At 39.5% G+C, this 20,808-nt stretch overlaps 1 protein-coding gene across 1 annotated transcript; it reads right to left on the bottom strand.

Annotated features, from left to right (window-relative positions):
• Positions 1–1,405: 1,405 nt before the first annotated feature.
• Positions 1,406–19,649, bottom strand: prlra (prolactin receptor a). The gene is made up of 9 exons (XM_033646038.2): positions 19,473–19,649; positions 11,267–11,357; positions 10,908–11,040; positions 8,331–8,500; positions 5,678–5,844; positions 5,353–5,494; positions 4,779–4,875; positions 3,077–3,146; positions 1,406–2,962 (listed from the first exon to the last, which is right to left on the bottom strand). Exons 2-9 carry the CDS (start codon positions 11,337–11,339, stop codon positions 1,892–1,894), a joined length of 1,923 nt encoding a protein of 640 aa, XP_033501929.2. The 5' UTR covers positions 11,340–11,357; positions 19,473–19,649; the 3' UTR covers positions 1,406–1,891.
• Between the last annotated feature and the right edge of the window lie 1,159 nt (positions 19,650–20,808).

Below are 20,808 nucleotides of genomic sequence, written 5' to 3'. Positions count from 1 at the left end.
CAAGAGCGAGAAAGGACTGATTTCAAAGTAAAAGCAAGCTTCCAAAACGACCTCAGGGTGTCACCCAGAAAATATCACGTTAATCTGACGTAGCATTTCAAAATAAAAGCCCTTTGAACTGTCATATTTCCCTGCCATCTACAGTAAGATTAATAGATTTTTTAAAAAAACTAACCATTATTACTCAACCGTTCCACTTCAGACTGATAGTACACAACCTCATGGTGTCACCCAGAAAATATCAGGTCAATCTGATGTAGCATTTCAGAATAAAAGCCCTCTGAACTGGCATATTTTACTGTACTCCTTGTAAATTAACATTTTTTTTTAAAAAACTACCTGTTATTACTCAACCGTTCCACGTCAGACTGATAGTACACGACCTCAGGGTGTCACCCAGAAAATATTACACCCAAATTGTTTCAAAGTGAGGGCTGACCTCAAATGGCTGGTGTATCTTGGCACTGTATTGGCTAAAAAAAACCCTTATCTTGTCATTATGGAAGTCTGATGCCTGTACTTACATTTCAGATGTGTCTGAGGGAGCTGGAGAATTCCTCCATTTGGATCACAGCAAGGTGGGGAGTGTTTGGTAAGCTATGGGGACCAGTTAAGGCACTTTAGGTAGGTTATAGTGTGGCATTAACGATGAACGGTAACCCTTAGGAATACTTCACCCACAAAATGAGCATTGTAAACCAGTTAGTCATGTTACCTTGAAGGCGTAAAGAACAGTTTGTTTTCCTCGCATGCTTCCAAAGAAAATGGATACCATTGATTTACTGATCAACTGGGAACCACAACACCCGTTGTTTTGTTTTTGGCAAAAATGCATGCATTTTGGAAGTACTGAGCATACGACTGGATAAATGAGACTTGGATTATACTACAGGAGCTGTGTGAGAGTTTGTACAAAGATGTTTTGATATAGTTTTGCTGTTGTTGAACTTGGTCCTCAGTAAATCAATAAATCAAAGTTTTCCATGGAGGAATGTGAAAAAAAACAAAGAATTCAAATTCAAGGTAACATAGCGTGACCAACTGATTTACAAACAGTCATATGGGCAAAGTATTCTGTTAATCCTGTATCAGCGGTAGGTGAATATGTGTATCATTCACACATTTTCACCTTGAGAGTCTGTGTGTGTGTTATCATGGCAAAATGTCATCCTGGTGGCACCTATTGTGGCAGTAGTAGTAACCTTGCAAAATGCAGTCATGAAACTTTACAGATGTGTAGTTGAGATCAAAATGAAGGGCGAAGGTGATGATTTGAAAAGCGAAAATTGTATTTCCACAGTGTTTTACTCAAACCAGCAGGGGGAGCTGCAGCCCCCTCAGTACAGCCTGAATGATGTGAAGATGTTTTCTACAAGGAGCAGAGAGAAAATACACAGACAAGAACTGAAACAAAACAAAAACATTTTATGTTTGAGCTTCCTGCAAGTTTGATTTTACACAAATAATTTACAGATACATTACATCAGTATGCATCAATATATTCCATCAAAGATATTAAAAAAGTTCAAGATATTAAAATGTGTGCCTGTACCAAGAAAAAGATTTGTGTCAGACATATCATAATATATACATATCATTATGACAGCATATACCACATAACTTATACAATCAATTATATTCTTCATAAAGTTTACTGCAAGATTATTATTCAGATCATTCAATCAAATTCTTTTGAAATCTCAAGAGCGTGTCACTGCAGTGTAATTAATGAAAAGTCTCTTACATGAGAATAAGATGAGAAATAAATAACTGTGGCAAGTAATTGTTGTCCTTGCAACAATTTTTGAAGGAGTCACCCATTTTTGTCTCAGTTCTGGCCTGAAACAGGTCTTGCAATGTCCCAGACCTGCCAGTAGGGCTTGTGGGCCACCTAGCAAATGGCTGGAGTGCTCATGGTGGCAGTGTCAACATATCCATTCACTCCCAGGACCGTTTCGTCCTGTACCTGCATGGCAGTGTGATTGCAGGCTGAAGGCTTCTGCATAGTGCTAACAGTTGATGATGTGTGGCCGTTCCCAGTCATTCCATTCACCTCCTGGTCCACGCAAGGGCACCCGTCGTCTTCCATCACCCCTCTCTGGAGCAGCAGCATGTTGTCACTGTTAACCCCCTTTACCTTGCTGTAGTCCTCCCCCTGGTGCATCTGGGGGCAGCCTTCCATGCGGCCACAGCCTGACACAACGGGCTGGAGAAGCACCATATCCTCCTTGCTGACCCTCTGGACCTCAACGTACTCTGTGGCCCGGAGAGCTGGCGACTGCAGACCAGCAGGTGCCGGTTTGCAACCAATGCTGGAGATGTTGACATCGCTGTGGGCCTGGAGTTGCCGGTGAGCCTGCATCTGAGGATGGAGCAGATGAGGCTGCTTGTCGCTCATGCAGAAGTCCCAGTAGCTCGGCCCGGGAGTCTCCTTGGTGCCATGGCCAGGCTGGGTGAGATAGGAGGACGTCGAGAGGGAATGCTGTTTAGCCATCTCAAGTGAGCTCTGTTGGTCCAGTGGGTTTGAGCTGTACTGGGGCAGCGGAGAAAACACAGAGGGCCAGGTCTTCACCCTCCCACTGGACATGTCAGGGCTAACTATGTCTCCATGAGCATAGGTCAGCGCTTCCTGCTCCCAGTCCTTCTGGCACGACTGTGCCTCCGTTTGCATTCGACCGCTTTCCCGATCTGCTTGCCTCTCTTCTTCTTTTGTATCTTCACACTTCTCCATCAGCAGAGTGTGGCTGTCGCAGCTGCCTCGGCCAGAGTCGCTGTCACATGTGGAGCTCTCAGATTTTAGGCAGCTATCCTGTAGATCCTTGCTTTCCTCCAGTATCAGCTCCTGCTCCTCTGGGACGTACACCTCCAAGTACTCCACCAGCAAGTCCTCATAGTTAGATGATGTGGTTGGAGGGAAATCAGATACCACCAGTGCACTGAAGACATTGTCAGATTTGCCATTCTACACACAAAGAGGAAAATTCAGTTACAGGAAAGTGGTGAAACAATGAATTACAAGTCTATTCAATGAGTTATTGTATAAATCAAAACATTGATCCATATGGTGGTGCATTACTTTGAGAAGCTGCTTATCAAATCCTTTGATTTTAGGGCCAGGGACTGGAGGCAGAATGAAATGCTTCAGACTTCACACATGGGGAAAGAGAGAGATTTATGTCAGGGCGTGTGAACAACAGATGAAAATCAATAAATACAAGATGATTATAAAAATCAATACTTCACTTCTTGTATGCAATAAAAGCCCAGAGTGGCAGTGGTTATTTAAGCAATTTAATTTTATAATTGTATCACATTATCTCAAGATAGCGAACTGTTTTAAACTGTTTAATGTAGTTTTTCCATTATCTTGCAATCATGAAATGATAATTTATTTTCCATTAATAACAAATAAATACAGATAACAATAACTGTAACAAATTACAATAACATCTCAACTACTCTGTTATGGCAAGTTTAAAATTTTGAAATAAGAGACATTGTTTTTCTTAAAGTGTGCGACATTCAGAGCAAAGCTATGATTTAGAATCTGCACATGGTTCTCTACATGCAGGCAGTAACAGTGCAAACAGTGTTAACAATGGCAACAGTGCTGACGGAGCTAACGGTGCTACAGTTGGGGGGGTGACTGGAGGGAAGGCGCTATGCTTTCACAGTGACACCGTTCAGCCAGTTGGATGGTGTTATCAGAGGTAACCACCGTATGAGCACAGTGCACAGTGGCAGCGATTAGCTAGCCAGTGGACTACACACACAGTATCTCACATGCACTAACATGCACGCGCAGCCGGACCTTCTACCACAACAAAGAACAGAGAAGCTCGGATTACAGCACACACACAGAGGGAGAGTGACTTCCTTCTCTGCTCAGGATGCCATTACTTTGCTATATTTTGTCATGATCCTGGGTTTTTGTTTATATTCTGTTATCCTATGGACTTTGTTTTGGAGTTTTCTATTTGTGTTCCCTGTTTCATGTTATTCATTCATGTTTAATCTGCTTCCTGTTTTATTTTGTAGATTTTCTCCTCATGTGTCATGTCTGGTTGTACTTCCTGTCTTTGTGTATTTTCCCGCCTGTTTTCTGTCACACCTGTCTCGTTAGTCCCTTCCTGTTCCCAGAGTCTTCTCCTCACACCTGTTCTGTTTTAGTCTTATTTGCTCCACCCTAGTGTTCCTCTCCACACCCTTGTTGTTAGCCAATCTCCATTTCTTTCCTTTTGCTCGTGCCCTCCTACTCCCGCTGTGTCTCCTTCTTGTGATTAGTTTTCTGTGTATATACCTGTGTGTTTCCCTTTGTTCTTTAACAGTTCGTCTGTGTAGATCCTGTGTTCCTCCTGGGTGCATTCTGCGGTCGTTCCTGCATTCATCCCGGCGTTGTTCCGGTGCTCATCCCTGTTCATCGTGTTTTTGTTCTGCTTTCGTTTGGATTTTGAGTTGCCTGCCTTTACTGGATGTTTTTGATCAGCTAAATTAAAACTTGCTTTTTTGTTAAAGACTCAAACTGCCTGTTGGTCTGCATTCGGTTCCTCCCTCTGAACTGCTACATGACATATTTTTACATAGCAAATAGTGGTTTGCTGCTTTCTAAATGCAATGGATGTTGCAAACAGCTCCTAAATATCTAATAATAATGTTACCATTATCTATACCTAAAATGTTGCATATAACATGTAACATGTGTTAATATTACAATAACACAATAAAAGTCAACATTTGGTGAAGCAAATAGCTCAAGGAATTCATGACTGTTGTTTTACCTGCGGCTGTTCATGTGTAGCAACCATGTGAGGATGAGGAAGATGAAGGCACAAAAGACCGTTACGAGGATCCACACTGACTTCTCCTGATGAAAATCTGTAAGACACAACATAAAAATGTGAGTGCTTCAACACAACATCCAACCTTGTACTGTCTTATTATTAGGATCATTTTATCCCTTTAACATTAGCAAAAGGGATAATTCACTGTTTGGGAAACATGCGTGTTTTCTTTCTTGGTAACACATCAGATCATCTGTCCGTTCAATATGGGACTGAAGTCAGAATAAAGTTAGCTTAGCTCAGCATGAAGACTGGAAACAGGGGGAGCAGCTGATTTTTATCTTTGGATAGAGCGATGCTGGCTGTTTCACACTGTTTCCAGTCTTAATGCTAAGCTAATCTAACCACCTCCTTGCTTCAGCTTTACTTTACATTTATGGGAGTGTTATCAACCATCTCATCTAACTCTCAGCAAGGAAAGTGCATAAGCATAATAAATGTAACCTATTATATCTTCTTAAATAAAGTCCATGTTCTATACGTAATGTGTAGTGTACTGAAGATGTCTTACAGTCAGGAACTTTGATGTAGGAAGTTGAACTCCATTCACTCCAAAAGCCATGATCGGGCTTACAGCGCACCTGAACAAGGTATTTACCACCTGACCGCAGGCTGAAGATGTTAAATATCTTCTGCTGGCCTGCAAGGTGCATCTGGAAGTACAACACAAACAATGGACACAACATGTAGATTATAAATGTTGTGTAGTAAAGTTAAAATTCAACTAAAGGAAATTAATCAGAATCATCCCCTGAGGAAAGGACAAGTTCACAAACATGAGGCTTGAGCATTTTAACCACTGGTCCACTCCTTTGGATGGGAAACCAGTTACGTACCTCCCAGTCATTTTCCCCCTCCAACTTGACGCGGAGCTCGTAGATGAGCGTGATCCAACCAGAGCGGGTGTCAGCCTTATGTGGCGGTTCCCATGACACCCGCAGAAAGGGCCAGCCCTTATCCTCCATTACAGTCACCGTTACCTTCTCTGGAGGATTAGGCTTGACTAAAGAGGGAGAGAGAAATTGTTAATGAGTGTGTGTATTTTGTGTGTGTGACTGAGAGGGAGGAAGATAAAAATAATTAAAGCGGATAATAATGTTCATAACACAGTGACACAAAAACTGTGGCTTAACTGTGACTGTGACAAGGAGTTCCAAGTCGACAGGAGTGTGTCCATGTCTCTCTTCCTCTATGCAACAGTAAACCATTGCACACCTCCAGCAGATGAACTCTTGTCATGACAGGAGTGACTTTCCCTAATGGCTGAACCATGCAAGTGGTGACATGGTTGAGAGAAATGCTAATATTTGGGTTTGAAGTTATCTTCTTGGAGACATACTTGACAATATGTTAAAACAAGAAAGCTTAGGGCTGATAACCAAATCAGGTCAGTCCAACTACTAGAGAGGAAGAGGTAGATAAGCTGCCTCAAGGGCAAGGAGGATACTTTAAGACTTCCTTTTGGATATTTCATGAACAAAACAATATGCTTTTGTCTTTAGCATCATGACAGGATGCAACTAATTAATTACCTCATACAATATTTACATATATTACAATATATGAAGCATCTGGCCAGTATTTATATTTTATCAGATGTCAGATAAAAGAAGGACTGGAATTATGCTACATGTTCCTTGTCATCAACAAATCCCATGAAAACACTAAAACCAGCAGTGTGTTAGTCCATCTCTCTGTACTTTCCAACTCCCCTGCCCTGTCTGTGGCTGTCATCCCCAACCCAGTTAGCTTCTACTTTTAAAATGGGTCACAAAGATATTTTTTTAATTTAAAAAAGGGGCTAAGTAATTTCCTAACAAAGCAGGCCAGTGTAGATTTTAAAAAATGTCACTCAAGAGGAGAAAATAGTGCAGTTGTCAGGGACTATTTTCAGCCATGGATTATTACGCATTTGGTGCTCTGACTCAAAATAAACTGCAGTGACCGTGTTCATGATAATGAAGCAACTTGCCGGTGCAACAGCATGGCACATTTTTGTGTTTTTAATAGTTTTGGAACAACAGAAGAGCTCTGTTGCACAGAGGAATATGCTTTATTAGGCTTGGGATAGCTATATTTCTTAGTACAACCACTCCATTTTATGCTGTTTTTTTATGGGATTTGTAGGTAGTAAGGAAAATAAAAAATATCAACAGATTTATCCTTTAAAGGTGCAATGTGTAAGCTACGGCTAGATTTTTGGTTTAGAACGTTCAAAAACTGAACTAATATTATCAACAGAATGTCTCTGACGTTCTGTTAAAGACACCTATGTATTGTATTGCAGAGATATCTACTGAAATGAGCATGCTGACCAGCTAGCCCCAACCCATCCTGTCTTATAATACCACTTGTAGAAGAAGTAGAAGTGGAGCTGCACTAAGGACTTGTCATCATGGATGTATAAGGAGACCTGGATACAGCACTGGAGGTGGGTCCCTGTTCATTTCTATGATAGATGAAGCCAAAAAAGTTCATCTGCCACCTATAAAATCACCTGGATGATCGGCACTGTTTCAGCACTGTGTGGCCCATAAAGCAAGCACACTGGAAACTTCCGCTGGCCAAGCTGGCTATATTTAGCAGTCAGCTAATTTGAATGGGGATATAATGACCAAAAAATGTATCCACTTATTTACAGATGTCTCTTTCGCCATGTAAATCAGTGGGAAAAAGTCTTATTGGGCCCTATAGCATCATGTGACAGATGTAGTTCCACTATTTGGCCACTACGAAAATTGCTGTCAAAGCCGAGCACATTTCCTTGGGGCCTGGTTGTCAATCCTTTTGAAGAAAAAGCACAGTAAACACAAAGATGGCTGAAGCTCCTGACAAGCGACCTTTAACACCACCAAAGAAATTAAGTGATATCAAAATAATTAAAACGAGTAAACATTGGTGTGGCTTTCCGCAACTGGAGTCGGCTTTTGGCATACACCATAAAGAGATGATGAGGTTTGATGTTGATGTTTCTTTTAGAATGGTAAGTTACATCCAACGTTGGCTATTTGGCAAAATGTATCTTTATGGCAACTGATGACATCACAAACCATATCGAAAAACACTGCAAATGGCACCGAAAAATAGTTTTGATGTGGCTGTTTACTTACTACTATCGTCATGGTAAAACTGAGATAAGCATGCTGCCCCTTATTTGTTCAGAGCATGTGGCCTGGCATTACACATTGCACCTTTAAGTCACTCAGTTTCTCTTACATTTCGGTTTATCATAATCAACCATTATTCAGCAGGCTAATGAAATGATTTTTTAATTTCACTGCTTTAAAATGGCGACCTTCTGTGCGCAGTTACAACTGGAGGAAGGGTGAGTGCACTTAGAGAGCATTAGCCCCATTGTAACCCATTGTGCTGTTGAGCAGCTGTGAGAGCGTGCATTAAAATACACTTTTTTAATCCTCATGAGGAAACTGTGCCTCGAATATCATGAGAATAAATACAAAAAAAGAAAAGTAGCACATGTTCCCTCACCAATGTACACCACATCTACATCCACAGGGTCGGAGAAGGTGCTGCCCAGTGCATTGGTGGCCACCACGGTGATGTTGTAGTTGACCCAGATGGATGTGTCGTTCTTGTTGAAGAAGCAGGAGTTCTCTCCGGCTGTGTGGTAGTCAGGACACTCATACACTGTGTCAGAGCTGCGAGAGAGGCAGGGGAGCAGCATGTCATCGCATGTGCGTGTTTGTACTGTACTGCACTGTTACATTTACAAAGAGCAGCATGCATTCTTCATGCTACAGTTACTTAAATTGTGTGAGACACAGTGGGTGATTGCGAGATAAATGGGGAGAGATGTTTTGCTGAATTGCAAACAGGAGCGGAAGAAAACATCCTTAGCCAGAATAAAACATCAAAATAGCTGTATAATTTTTTTTCTACATCCTACACTCTCAATTATCTGCACTTATTTTATGCTGTTCTATCACGCCTGCACCTCTTGTATCGCTGGGTTTGCATCATCTATTCCAGGCCACTCTCAGAAGCTTCATGACTGTCATTCCTACCACAGGTTCGCCTCATCTTTAGGATGTTTTCTTTTCAAGAGGACAATGAAAATAACTTAGCTGACATGTTATGTGTGCACTTGGCCAACATGACACACACTTAGGCTTAAATCCTAGTCGACCTGAGTCCTTTGATGAACACAGCTGGAAGTGTTAATGTTTAGGAAGCAGAGGGAATGTGTCATTGTTGCTGTAGCGGGGACTAGTGTTGACTGTTGAGAGGACCTGTTAAGTAGAGGGTAGATCTCAGAAAGATGGCGTGAGCATCTGCATGCATTACGCTCACCCAGCGGTGAAGTAAAAGGAAGCAGCTGGTGGCTACTCTGAGGATGGTGCATTGTGTATTTTAATTACAGTGAATTTGTTGTCACATTCCTCTAGTGGGGGTAAAATTGAACTGAGTGCAGAATGGAAGGCATCACACAGTGGGAGATGTACAAGGACAAATATGCTAAGCTAAGCTAACAAACTGCTAGCTATAGCTTCATATTCAACAAAGAGACATGACATGGTATCAACGTTCTCATCTCACTCTTGGCAAGAGAGCTAATAGGCATATTTCCAAAATGTTGAACTACTCCTTTAATACATGCATTATATCTTAAATAAAGTATATGTTACACAGTATAAGTGCATCATTCCCAAACTGTCAAACACTGCCTTCGACATTATCCAGAATACTGACCCTATCCTCTTTGTCTCACACACTTCATATGATAAGCATTTTATCTGCTCTGCAACCCTCATCTTCATTCTCCTCAATGTGCACCTCCACTCCCATCAGCGTCCTTGTCCTTGTGCAACTTTGCTAATTGACTAAAAGAAGCTTTGTGGTTGAACACAGATGTTCCATGCTCCTCCTCTCCCTCTTTGCATCCATGTCTGTTCATTATCAAGCTTGCACAATTCCAAAATCCATCGCCGTGATCACAACCAGCGCTACATAACTCTCTGCAATCTTTATCCTCTTACACCCATCTGGTGCCCTCAATGCTATGAACTTTCAGGAGGGCCAGTCGCTGGTAACTGTGCCAACCTTGAGGATGTAAAGACGTCCAATAGTAGTTTGATGCAGTTGCTGGGGTGTTTCTAAAGGGACAGTTCACCCTACAATCAAAAATACGTATTTTTTCTCTCACCTGTAGTGCCATTTATCAGTCTAGATTGTTTTCATTTGAGTTGCCGAGATGTCTGCCTTCTCTCAAATACGATAGAACTAGATGGCACTCGGCTTGTGGTGCTCAAAGTGCCAAAAAACCTACACTTGAAAGACAGCAATGTGTCTTTCCAGAAATCATGACCTGGTTACTTAAGATTAGAGGAGCAGTTTCATGTAGGAACTACTTTCTTTGTATCAAACTGCACCCGCTAACTGTATCACAAAGCAGAAGGAAGCGTGCATCTACTCATGGAGGAGAGGCTCGTGCTTGTGACAGTGCAAGACATTAATGGCGTCTTCATTGGCTGAGATGTAACGTTGGCTACCTCAGTGGTGCTGGGTGAGCTAGCAGCGGATGCAAGCCTTCCTCTGTGTCGTGATCCGGTCAACAGGTGTAGACAGAAAATAGTTCCTATATGAAACTGTTCACTCCAAGGTCTGTGGATTTTCCTGAGTAAGCAGGTCATGATTTCTGGAAAGAGGCATTGCTGTTGAGTTTTTCAAATGTATGTTTGTGGTGCTTTGAGCACCACAAGCTGAGTGCCATCTTGTTTCCATTATATTGGAGGAGGCAGACATCTCTATAGGTGATATTTCCAACAGCTGGCAACTCACACCAACACACTCTAGATTGATAAATAGTACTACAGGTAAGAGGAAATTATGTATTTTGATCTTGGGGTAAGATGTCCCTTTAAGCTCTGTTATTCTTCTATGTTGCTGTGACGTCCTCATTAAACATGCCCCTGCATCCATTAGACCTCTCCCTTTATAATGAACAATCCATTGTGTCCCTTTTTTGTCTCTCACTATGAGCACCAATCAGAATTAAACAACATGAAGTGACTGTGTCACTGCATGAAACTGGAAGCTGAAGCTCACTTTTCTTTGCGGTAGTACAGGGCGTGGGTGGTGGGCAGTCCCCCATCAGAGCCTGGCTCCCACCAGCAGGTGAAGGTCTCTTTCTCTGGAGAACGACATCTGGTCAGTGTGGGTTTCCCTGGCGGGTTTTGACCTAAAGACAGACAGGAAAAGGAGAAAACACAAGTAAATAGTAGATTACTTACCAAACAGTGTGAATTATGTGACAAAAGCAGAGGGTGACATTTGTTAATTGTGTATGATGCATATAATATACCACAAAAATATCAACAAATAATATTACGTATTAATTTTGCTGCTCTGGCTCCTGTTTCCTGTGTCACCTCATACTTAGGAAGATACTGTGTTCAAACACTTACCTTTTCCCTTTGCATGCTCTGTGAAGAGCAGCAACAACAGCAGCAGGATCACTTCCCAGACTTTCTTCATCATGGCACCACAAAGCGTTGGCTGTTGGATGGAGAAAACAAAATAAACAAAGAAAGGTGAGAATGGGGGAACTTTTTGATCCGTACTGTTGGCGAATCACACGCTTTACAGTGTTTGATGATGTCCACCCCAACAGCAGAACTGCACATCTTGTACTGAGTCACAACATGCTTGCATGACTAAAGTCATATGCGCATTCCTGCGAGACTGCAATTTATTTATACTCAGAAAACATTTCAGCAGTGATACAGAACAAGATTAAAATGCAATTTGTTTGAGAACTTGAGAACAGAACACCCATGCCTTACACAGACACCATAATTATTAACACAATATCTCACTACAGAACACTAAATGTGATGAACTGAAAGAAAATCTCCCGCAGTGAATGTATGCGGTTTCACTAAGGATTAAAAACCATCTCTGTTTCTGTCCACCTCTACCAGCTGGCACATGCAGCGTAAGCGATTGCATAACCTGAGTTAAGGCTTTTGCCTCAACAACAGAGACACACACACAGTGGGAGGCTGGTTTGCCCAACTCCCATTCGCTTGACTTGGAAATCTGCGATTCCCTAGCCATGTGCAGATGTTTGAGTTATTACTGAACCCACTGGGAGGGCAGCGAGGGGGGAGGGCAGATGATATAGAGGGTAAAGAGATGGGAGGGCTGATGTTGCATCAGTGAAAGCAAAATGCACATCATCCCCCACGCTCTCTCACATGCTCTCTCCCTTTCTTTTGATCACTGATGACGAATTGTTGCTGTCAGTTGAGGATCTGACATATTAAACAGAGGGATCTCTGGACTTGTGCTACTCCACTGATGCCAGGGAAAAAGCTTAAGTGTAAGCATGCATATTGACATTCTCACATCACACAGTGCATCCAAAATCCAGTCTGTCAGATATGAAACTCAGAGAGATCACATTCACATATGACACTGATCACCCTCTCAATCAATCAACACTTCACATCACTACCATCTGTTCGGAGATACAGGACTCTAAAAATGGAGAAGAATCTCCATCTGGGACAAATAACAAATCTGATCTAATCTCAGAGTGGTCAAAAACTCTCATAAAATATATTTAAGTCTGAATAAATCTTTTGCCAAAAACAAACATGGGTACCAGGAAATGAAACATAGATAATGCATTTAGACACAGAAACCTCAGAAACCTGAATTAAACCAAGTAGAGGTAGCTTTTCCCTTAAAAAACACAGAAAGCTTGAAGGGAAACACTTTCATTTGTGTCTAAATTGTTGTTTTGATTCAGAGACTAAAAGATTAATTCTTTTAAAGTGGAAGGAACATAAACCACCCTGTTCTCCAGGGATCTGTGGCTTGAGAAATATCTGGATTTGCTGAACATGGAACGGGCAACCTGCCTGTTTAAAGACTTTGATAAGGACATGTAAAGCCACTGGGACACTGTCTGTACATTCCTTAAATATAATCCTTGTATTTAAGGATGTATGTTGTGGGTTCTGGGGACTTTTGTATCCAAAAGTCCTGCAGGCCTGACATACAGTAGTATGGCACTAGGGGTTCTTCTTCTTCACTGGTTCTTTATTTTTTTCAATGCACGCTTTGTTTACAACAGTAACAGTGAGCTATAAGTGGTATTTCGAAGAATGTCAACACAACACCTTCCAGAGATTCAACGTGCAAAGACTACTTACTGACTTACAGGCTGCCTTTGAATTTCTTAACACTATGCAACATGATTAAAAAAACAAAAACACATTGTTTTGAGGAAGTCACACTTAGACTTTCGGTGAGTGACTGCTACAAACTCTTCTTTATGGTGCCTTAATTTCAATAACGTCACCATGATCTGATAATTGGCATTAACGTCAAGGCAGTGGATTAGCCTCCTGCTGCATATAGCCTTCTTACGTAACCAGTTGCCCAAACTGAATAAGCTGCTAAGCTGGGAAAGTGCTGGCCAACAGTGAGAAGCTCTTCCCTTACAGATATAATGGTATGGACTTAGTATTCAGTTTTACCTCAGAGGCCCCTTATCTTATTTGTCAATTATACTGTGAATCCCTCCAAGGTAGGGCTGGGTAGTTTATCTATATATTGTTATCTTGATATGAGATTACATGTGGTCTTAGATTTTGGATATCATAATATTTTAAGTGTTGTTGTTTTTTTTCCTGGTTTTAAAGGCTGCATTACAGTAAAGTGATGAAATTCTCTGAACTTACCAGACTGTTCCAGCTGTTATTTCTCCTTTACCCACTTAGTCATTATATCCACATTACTGATTATTATTTATCAAAAATCTTATGTGTAAATATTTCGAAAGCACCAAAAGTCAACCCTACAGTATGGTCACATCAATATCAAGCTATCTGGTCAAAAATATCGTTATATTTGATTTTCTCCATATCACCCAGCCCTACTGCATATTTATGGTGATTATAGGAAATAAACAGACTTTTAAGTGCTTGGTTACCGACCCACTGCTCCATAGTTGTACATAGGCTCACCATGGTGACCATTATGTAACACAGCAACATTTAAGGTAATTGTGCAAAATGTCTTAAAACTGAGCAAAAGCTCTACTGCAAATGAATACACCCAGAAGTGTAGCTGCATGTTGTCTAAATTCCCTACAATGAAATTAGTTGGGTCATTGCAAGGCTAACATCTAAGTCCAGACTAGCAAAAATTAATTCATTTTAAAAGGTAAGGAGAGGATGTATCAAATGACGAGGTAAATTGAGGAACATATGCGAGCAATGAAGCAGGATGATCCCCCTTAGGGCATAGTTATATGACAGCCCACCTTTGCTCAGGTGCTTAATAAGGAATATTTCTTTCTCATGCACAAAATAACCTCAGTGATTTACGTATTTCAGTACCATATTAACTTAACTTTTTACAAATAAAATGTGCTAATTGGACTATTATTTAAGAAAATAACTGGTCCTCAGAGCATAAGTGCTCCACTGTAGCCACTATCATACATAAAGGCCTCAGTATACAGACAAGGACACAATGACAGTCTCTTCTGATTTCAGGAACTATGGCTCCACAGGAGATCAGCAGTTTTAAAATGACAAAAGTGTGACTCATCATTGTCACTCTTCAAGCAGCACTTGTTCATCTGTCCTCTTATCAGAAAGTACAGATTGCTGGCCATGAATTGAAGGAATATGCAAAACAGACACCAGGAATGACGTACACTGCTTTCCTATCAAAAGGTTGACCTGTACTCTTGCTCAGACTGCGGCAGACTAAACGTTTCCTAGTACTGTACAGAACTGGTTTAATCGTTTCTTCTTGTAAGTAGCATTTAAGGACAGAGAGTAACACAAAACAAAAAGCTGGACTTGAAGTTGTTGAGTAAATTTCAAGGCAATGAAACTGCTCCCAGAGTGATAAACACTTGATTGTAATGACCCCATTATCACCCTCAGGACAAGGAGTATTAAGGACATTAGATGCCTGCTTAACACAAATTGATATGTTTAGGTACAGCTTTCTAACAATTGTAATTCCCCATGTTTTGCTTTCTAAAATACAATTTTACCTCATAGCCATGGTCGAGGACATCATTCAGTGTAAAGGCAGGGGTCAAAACATGCAAAGACTATGCCCAAAGTAGAACAAAGTGACACATTCTGCATACAAAAACGTATACAGTGCACAAGAATGGTGGTGCTTATTTACACACAAACAGCCATGTGCACGTGTATGCATTCATGAATAAACAGCCCTCCAGTCCAGAGTACATTCATGACAAGAATAAAGTTGTCACGATCATCTTTCAATCTCAACTTCATACAGTAAACCAATTATGTTCAGCTACAGTGAGTGCAGCATTTTTTACTTGTTACATTGTTTTAAATGTGTAGCCTGTAAAACTACTTTTTTGAAGCACTTACACAGTAGAAAAAAATGCCTCAAGGACAGCAGACAACACACCCTTCCCTACCTGCAGCAATAGTGATCCCACTGATAATCGCTGTATTTAAATTAAGAAATAGGTTAGTAAGATAAGGGGAATAACGAGGATATGAGTATTTATAGAATGCCGCTACACTGCGACACATTAGCCTGGTGCAAGTTTGTTAAGGGGTAATAATTTAACGCTTACTGATCCGATTTCTCTTGACACCGCTGAGGTCTGAGGGATATATTTAACGTGGGTGGCTCTGCCAGGATATAACTGCAGCTGCAGGCATGTGCTTTTCTGATGGTGGGCGTAATGACATCCCAACTCACCTCCCTCTGGTTTGCCCTTTGTCAAATGGAAACATTTAGAAAGAGACAAAGTGTGTGTGTGTGTGTGTGTGTGTGTGTGCACGTGAGAGGGAGGAATAAATACTTAATTTGTCATTTAATCGTCAACAGCAACAGCACCAACCACTACATTATAAATGTAGGGTTTTCTATGGGGTGCCGTTTGTAAAGTGGCTCATGCTGAAAATAACATCAACATTTTGCCACATTTAGCTTCAAACAATATTTAAAAAAGTGTTTTTTAATGTCACCTTTTACCACATTTACAGCAATATTTGTTAACTTAGAAATATATTAAATATTTAAATCTAAATATTAAATGTGGCACCTAAATGTTAAATGTTAAATCTAAATATTAAATCTGAATGTAAATCTAAATGTTAAATCTAAATATTAAATCTAAATCTAAATGTTAAATCTAAATCTAAATCTAAATGTTAAATCTAAATATTACATCTAAATCTAAATCTAAATGTTAAATCTAAATGCTAAATCTAAATCTAAATGTTAAGTCTAAGTGCTAAATCTAAATCTAAATCTAAATGTTAAATGTTAAATCTAAATGTTCTGGGTGAAACTAAATATTTAGCTAATATGCAAATTCACACTGCCGGTCACCGGACGTACCAAAATAAAAGCTCGAGATGGTCAGACTGTGTTTATAGAATCAAATAACAAATTAAAACCAACTTATTGGGGGAAATGAACACTTGAACATACATTAGCATGATAATAACTACCTAAAATAACAAAAAACATGTTTGGAGAAATTTTTTTTGACGTGTTGTTAGTGTTCCTTCGGAGGGAATCACCTTGTTGTTTACAAATACTTCCGGGTAGAAAACCAGCAGAGTTTAGCTACATATATGAATATGCCACATTTTTCACGTCACTATATCACCGTTTAGACTAATCTGATGTTTGTAAAGTCTATAAACACAATGACTGAATGGTTATCGTAGATTAGCGGGGCTAACCGTTAGCTGTTAGCCCCATTAGCGGTGTCTGTAATGACTCATTAACTCTAAACGGTCCGTGAAAAAAATATTTTTTTCCAGTGGATGTCTTAGTTACAACATGATTGAGCTAACTGGAGTACGTGAAAAATGTGAGATATTCATATATATATGTAGCTAAACTGGTTTTCTACCCGGAAGTATTTGTAAACAACAAGGTGATTCCCTCCGAAGGGACACTAACAACTCAAAGTACACGTCAAATAAAATTTCTCCAAACATGTTTTTTGTTATTTTAGGTAGTTCACGCTAGTTCACGTTAGGTAGATCACGCTAATGTATGTTCAAGTGTTCATTTCCCCTGATAAGTTGGTTTTAATTCGTTATTTGATTCTATAAACACAGTCTGACCATCTCGAGCTTTTATTTTGGTACTTCCGGTGACCGGCAGTGTGAATTTGCATATTAGCTAAATATTTAGTTTCACCCAGAACATTTAGATTTAACATTTAACATTTAGATTTAGATTTAGCATTTAGATTTAACATTCAGATTTAAATTTAATATTTAGATTTAGATTTAGCATTTAGATTTAGATTTAACATTTAGATTTAGATTTAGCATTTAGATTTAACATTTAGATTTAGATTTAATATTTAGATTTAGATTTAGCATTTAGATTTAGATTCAGCATTTAGATTTATCATTTAGATTTAGATTTAATATTTAGATTTAGATTTAACATTTAGATTTAGATTTAGATTTAATATTTAGATTTAACATTTAACATTTAGGTGCCACATTTAATATTTAGATTTAACAAATATTGCTGTAAATGTGGTAAAAGGTGATGTTAAAAAATTCACAACACTTCAAATCAAATGTTGATGTTATTTTCAGCATGAGCCACTTTACAAATGGCACCCCACAGTTTTCTTGCAGATTCTATTCCAGTACATCTTATGTTATATTACATGAGCCTATGTTGTAGACCTGCAAAAATAAATAAATCATTTGCCAGCTATTAAATTAACCGCCATCTAATTTAATAATCAACAAATCAGTTTGAGTAAATTTTTTTTAAAGAAAAAGAAGTCCATATTTTCTGATTCCAGCTTCTTAAATGTGAATATTTTCTGGTTTCTTATCTCCTCTATGACAGAAAAACAGAATTATCTTTAGGGTGTGGACAAAACAAGACATTTGAGGATGCCATTTTGGGCTGTGGGAAACACTGAGACATTCTTTCACCATTTTCTGACATTTTAAAGACTAACTAACATCTAACTGATTAATGAAGAAGGTAATCAACAGATTAATCAAGAATGAAAATAATTGTTACTTGCCGCCCGACTTTGTTGTGTGTTTTCAGTGTGTGCCAGCTCTACCCGCATGATCTGGAGAGCTGATCAAACTCATATGCACCCTTTAAACGTGAATAATTCATCATTAGTAACAAGTACGCCTTTCAAAATGAAGACAAGAGCAATTTACTGCTTTAAAAACAATCCTATAAATACATCCTGCTTCAGTCATGCGGTGTGTCCCTATAATTACAGCTACATTTAGCATGCAGCACTGAAGCCCCGGAGCAGGAGCAACAGTGGAAAGAGTCAGTAAGCTGCAGGCACCTCAAATTGTAATCCAGTATTGAGTTAATCAGCTTGGTGCTATAATGGCCAGTGGCCTCTTTCACCTCTTCCTAACCAGAAGAGGTCCAGATCATGAAATCCCATTACACTGCTGACACCATGACCCCAGTGTCATCCTTTTCCTACCCCAAAGGAAAAAAACCGATGCCAATCAGTCAGCTGTCACCCAGGGGACAAGTCTTTATCCGGAGGAACACAACAAAGAGTAGTACGTGTAAACTCCTCTGGAGTTAAGTTGTGAGATGAGACTAATCATCACATGTATTGGAATTTACTTCTAGATTAATTTCATACGTTGTCTGTACAACTGAAGAAGTCATGATATGAAAGTTTAGCATAAATTTAATGTGGCTGTTGGCAAAATCACTTGACCTGAAAACATTCTGTCACTCTCAAAGATTTCCATCCAAGAACCAGTGGAAGAAGAAGTATTTATATCTCTGACTTAAGTTAAAGTAGCAATACAGTGTAAAAATACTCTGATACGAGTAAAAATACTGCGTTCAAACTCTTACTTAAGTAAAAGAACAAACGTTTTAGCATCAATTTTTGTGCTAAAAGTACCAAAATAAAAGTACTCAATATGCAGAATGGCCCATTTCATTACTGATGCAGCACTTTTCATAAGTACATAATAATACATCATAATTTACTAGTTTATTTATATTTGGTAATAATAATCTGTATCTGCAAAGTTATTACAGCTTTAAAATCAACGTAGAGGAGATAAGAAGTACAATAATTGTCTCTAAAATGTAGAGGAGTAGAAGTATAAAGTAGCATGATATGGAAATACTTAAGTAAAGTATTAAGTAAAGTCCAAATTGTACTTAAGTTCAGTACTTGAGTAAATGTATTTCGTTACATTTCACCAATGCCAAGAACTAACCATTATTTTTCAATACTATTATAATTTACAATTTAACATTACTGCTTGGGCCTTCAGCCATAAACATCAACAATAAGACTTATCTTTTTTAACCATGTCTGTTTATCCATCCATGAATCAGTTTGCTACCTGCACCCTTAAAGCACCCTCATCATCACGTCACATTCAAACTGGGATATAAATGCATCAAAGTGCTGTTTTAAAAGCTTTATGGTACATTTATGACCCTGATAGGAGACTATGTGATGGATGGATACTGCCCATCACAGAGTGCAGTAAACTCTCGGTGACCCCAGCCTCCCTGTCCTGTACGCCTCCTGTGCTTACTCCTGCTCCTGATCATACAGTCTCTGCTGTTCAGTGCATTTTAATATCTTACCAGCAGTTGAGAGAAGTTTTCAGTCTGTCCCTCGGTGACTCCTCCGTGGTGACTCCTCTGCCCGCTCCCAAGAGAGCGGACTTACCGACTTGTGTAACTGCTTTACCGGGATGACAGCAGACAAGGACACACGCATTACCGGCAGCTCAGCCGTCCCGCCAGCGAGTAGATCGCAGCATCCACTGTGTGAGTCGGTGTTATCCTGAGGAGGGAGGGACACATGAGCTCAGCCACGGCTGTAAACCCCGCCCAGTGGTGTGGGTGCTGGGTGCTGCGGAATGGGCAATAACATGGGAGAGAAAGACTAACCTGGTTGAGTTTGAGATCCCTCAAAAGTTCCTCAAAGGGGTAATAATATATTTAAGAGAATTTGAGCCATTTTTTATATCACATTTTGTCATGCAGATTAACTTGTTTTATGTCTGCCCGTTTGTTTTATATCATATTACTTTTCAGTATCTCTGCTTGTTTGCAAAGCTATAGGTTTCATTTCAACTTAGGATAGGGGTGTTTGGGGTGCCACCGCCAGAAATTCATAGCATCAAACAATTTCCTCCATTCTGGTGAATTTTTATGCACCAATTTGTGCATTTTCTGCATCAATCTATGGTGTAAATGTCTATAATTTTGTCAAAATAAAATTCACAATACATGGGGTTAAGATTCAATATACTGTAATGTATTGTGATACTGTAAGCAAGGCAATATATTGAATTATTTTTTATACTGTTTTATTTATCAACATTATTTTTACATTTAGGAACAAATTAAAAGAAAAAGATAAAGGGAAAGCAGTACATAGGAGAAAAAAGACAAATACAAATATGAGGTCATGGGATGTTTACAAAGACATAACAAATTTTCCTAATTTAAAGCAAGGTTGTATATATGGTACGTATGATAATCATGTGATGTCTGTCTCGTTGGCTAAATAATCATACCACTTTCTCTACTGTTTTTCCTCAAAATTCTTTCTGAAGTTGTATGGAAAATGTAATTTGTTCCAAAAGATGTAAGCGTTTAACAGTCCTAATAAAGAGGCTAGCAGTGGGACAGTTTTTTTGGGGCCAGTTCTTTGTAATGGCCTTTTTGCTTGCTGCCAGCAGGATCTTTAATAGATAAATATCATCTTTACTTAGTTCATCAGGGATGTGTCCAAGAATAAGGGATGTGAATGTTGTACTAATACTAAAACCCAAAGTTTTTGTAATGACTGTTGCTACTTCCTTCCAGAAAGTCTGGATAGAAGGACAAGTCTAGAAAACATGGGCATGATCCACCATGATTTCTCCACATCCCCTCCAGCAGCATAGCTGGGTGCCAGTTTGTTTAGACT

The sequence above is a fragment of the Epinephelus lanceolatus genome, chromosome 19 (assembly GCF_041903045.1).
Source record: "Epinephelus lanceolatus isolate andai-2023 chromosome 19, ASM4190304v1, whole genome shotgun sequence".
Classification (NCBI taxonomy): Eukaryota; Metazoa; Chordata; class Actinopteri; order Perciformes; family Serranidae; genus Epinephelus; species Epinephelus lanceolatus.
The sequence above is the reverse complement of the archived record's forward strand: the minus strand, read 5'-3'. Positions and strand labels throughout refer to the sequence as shown.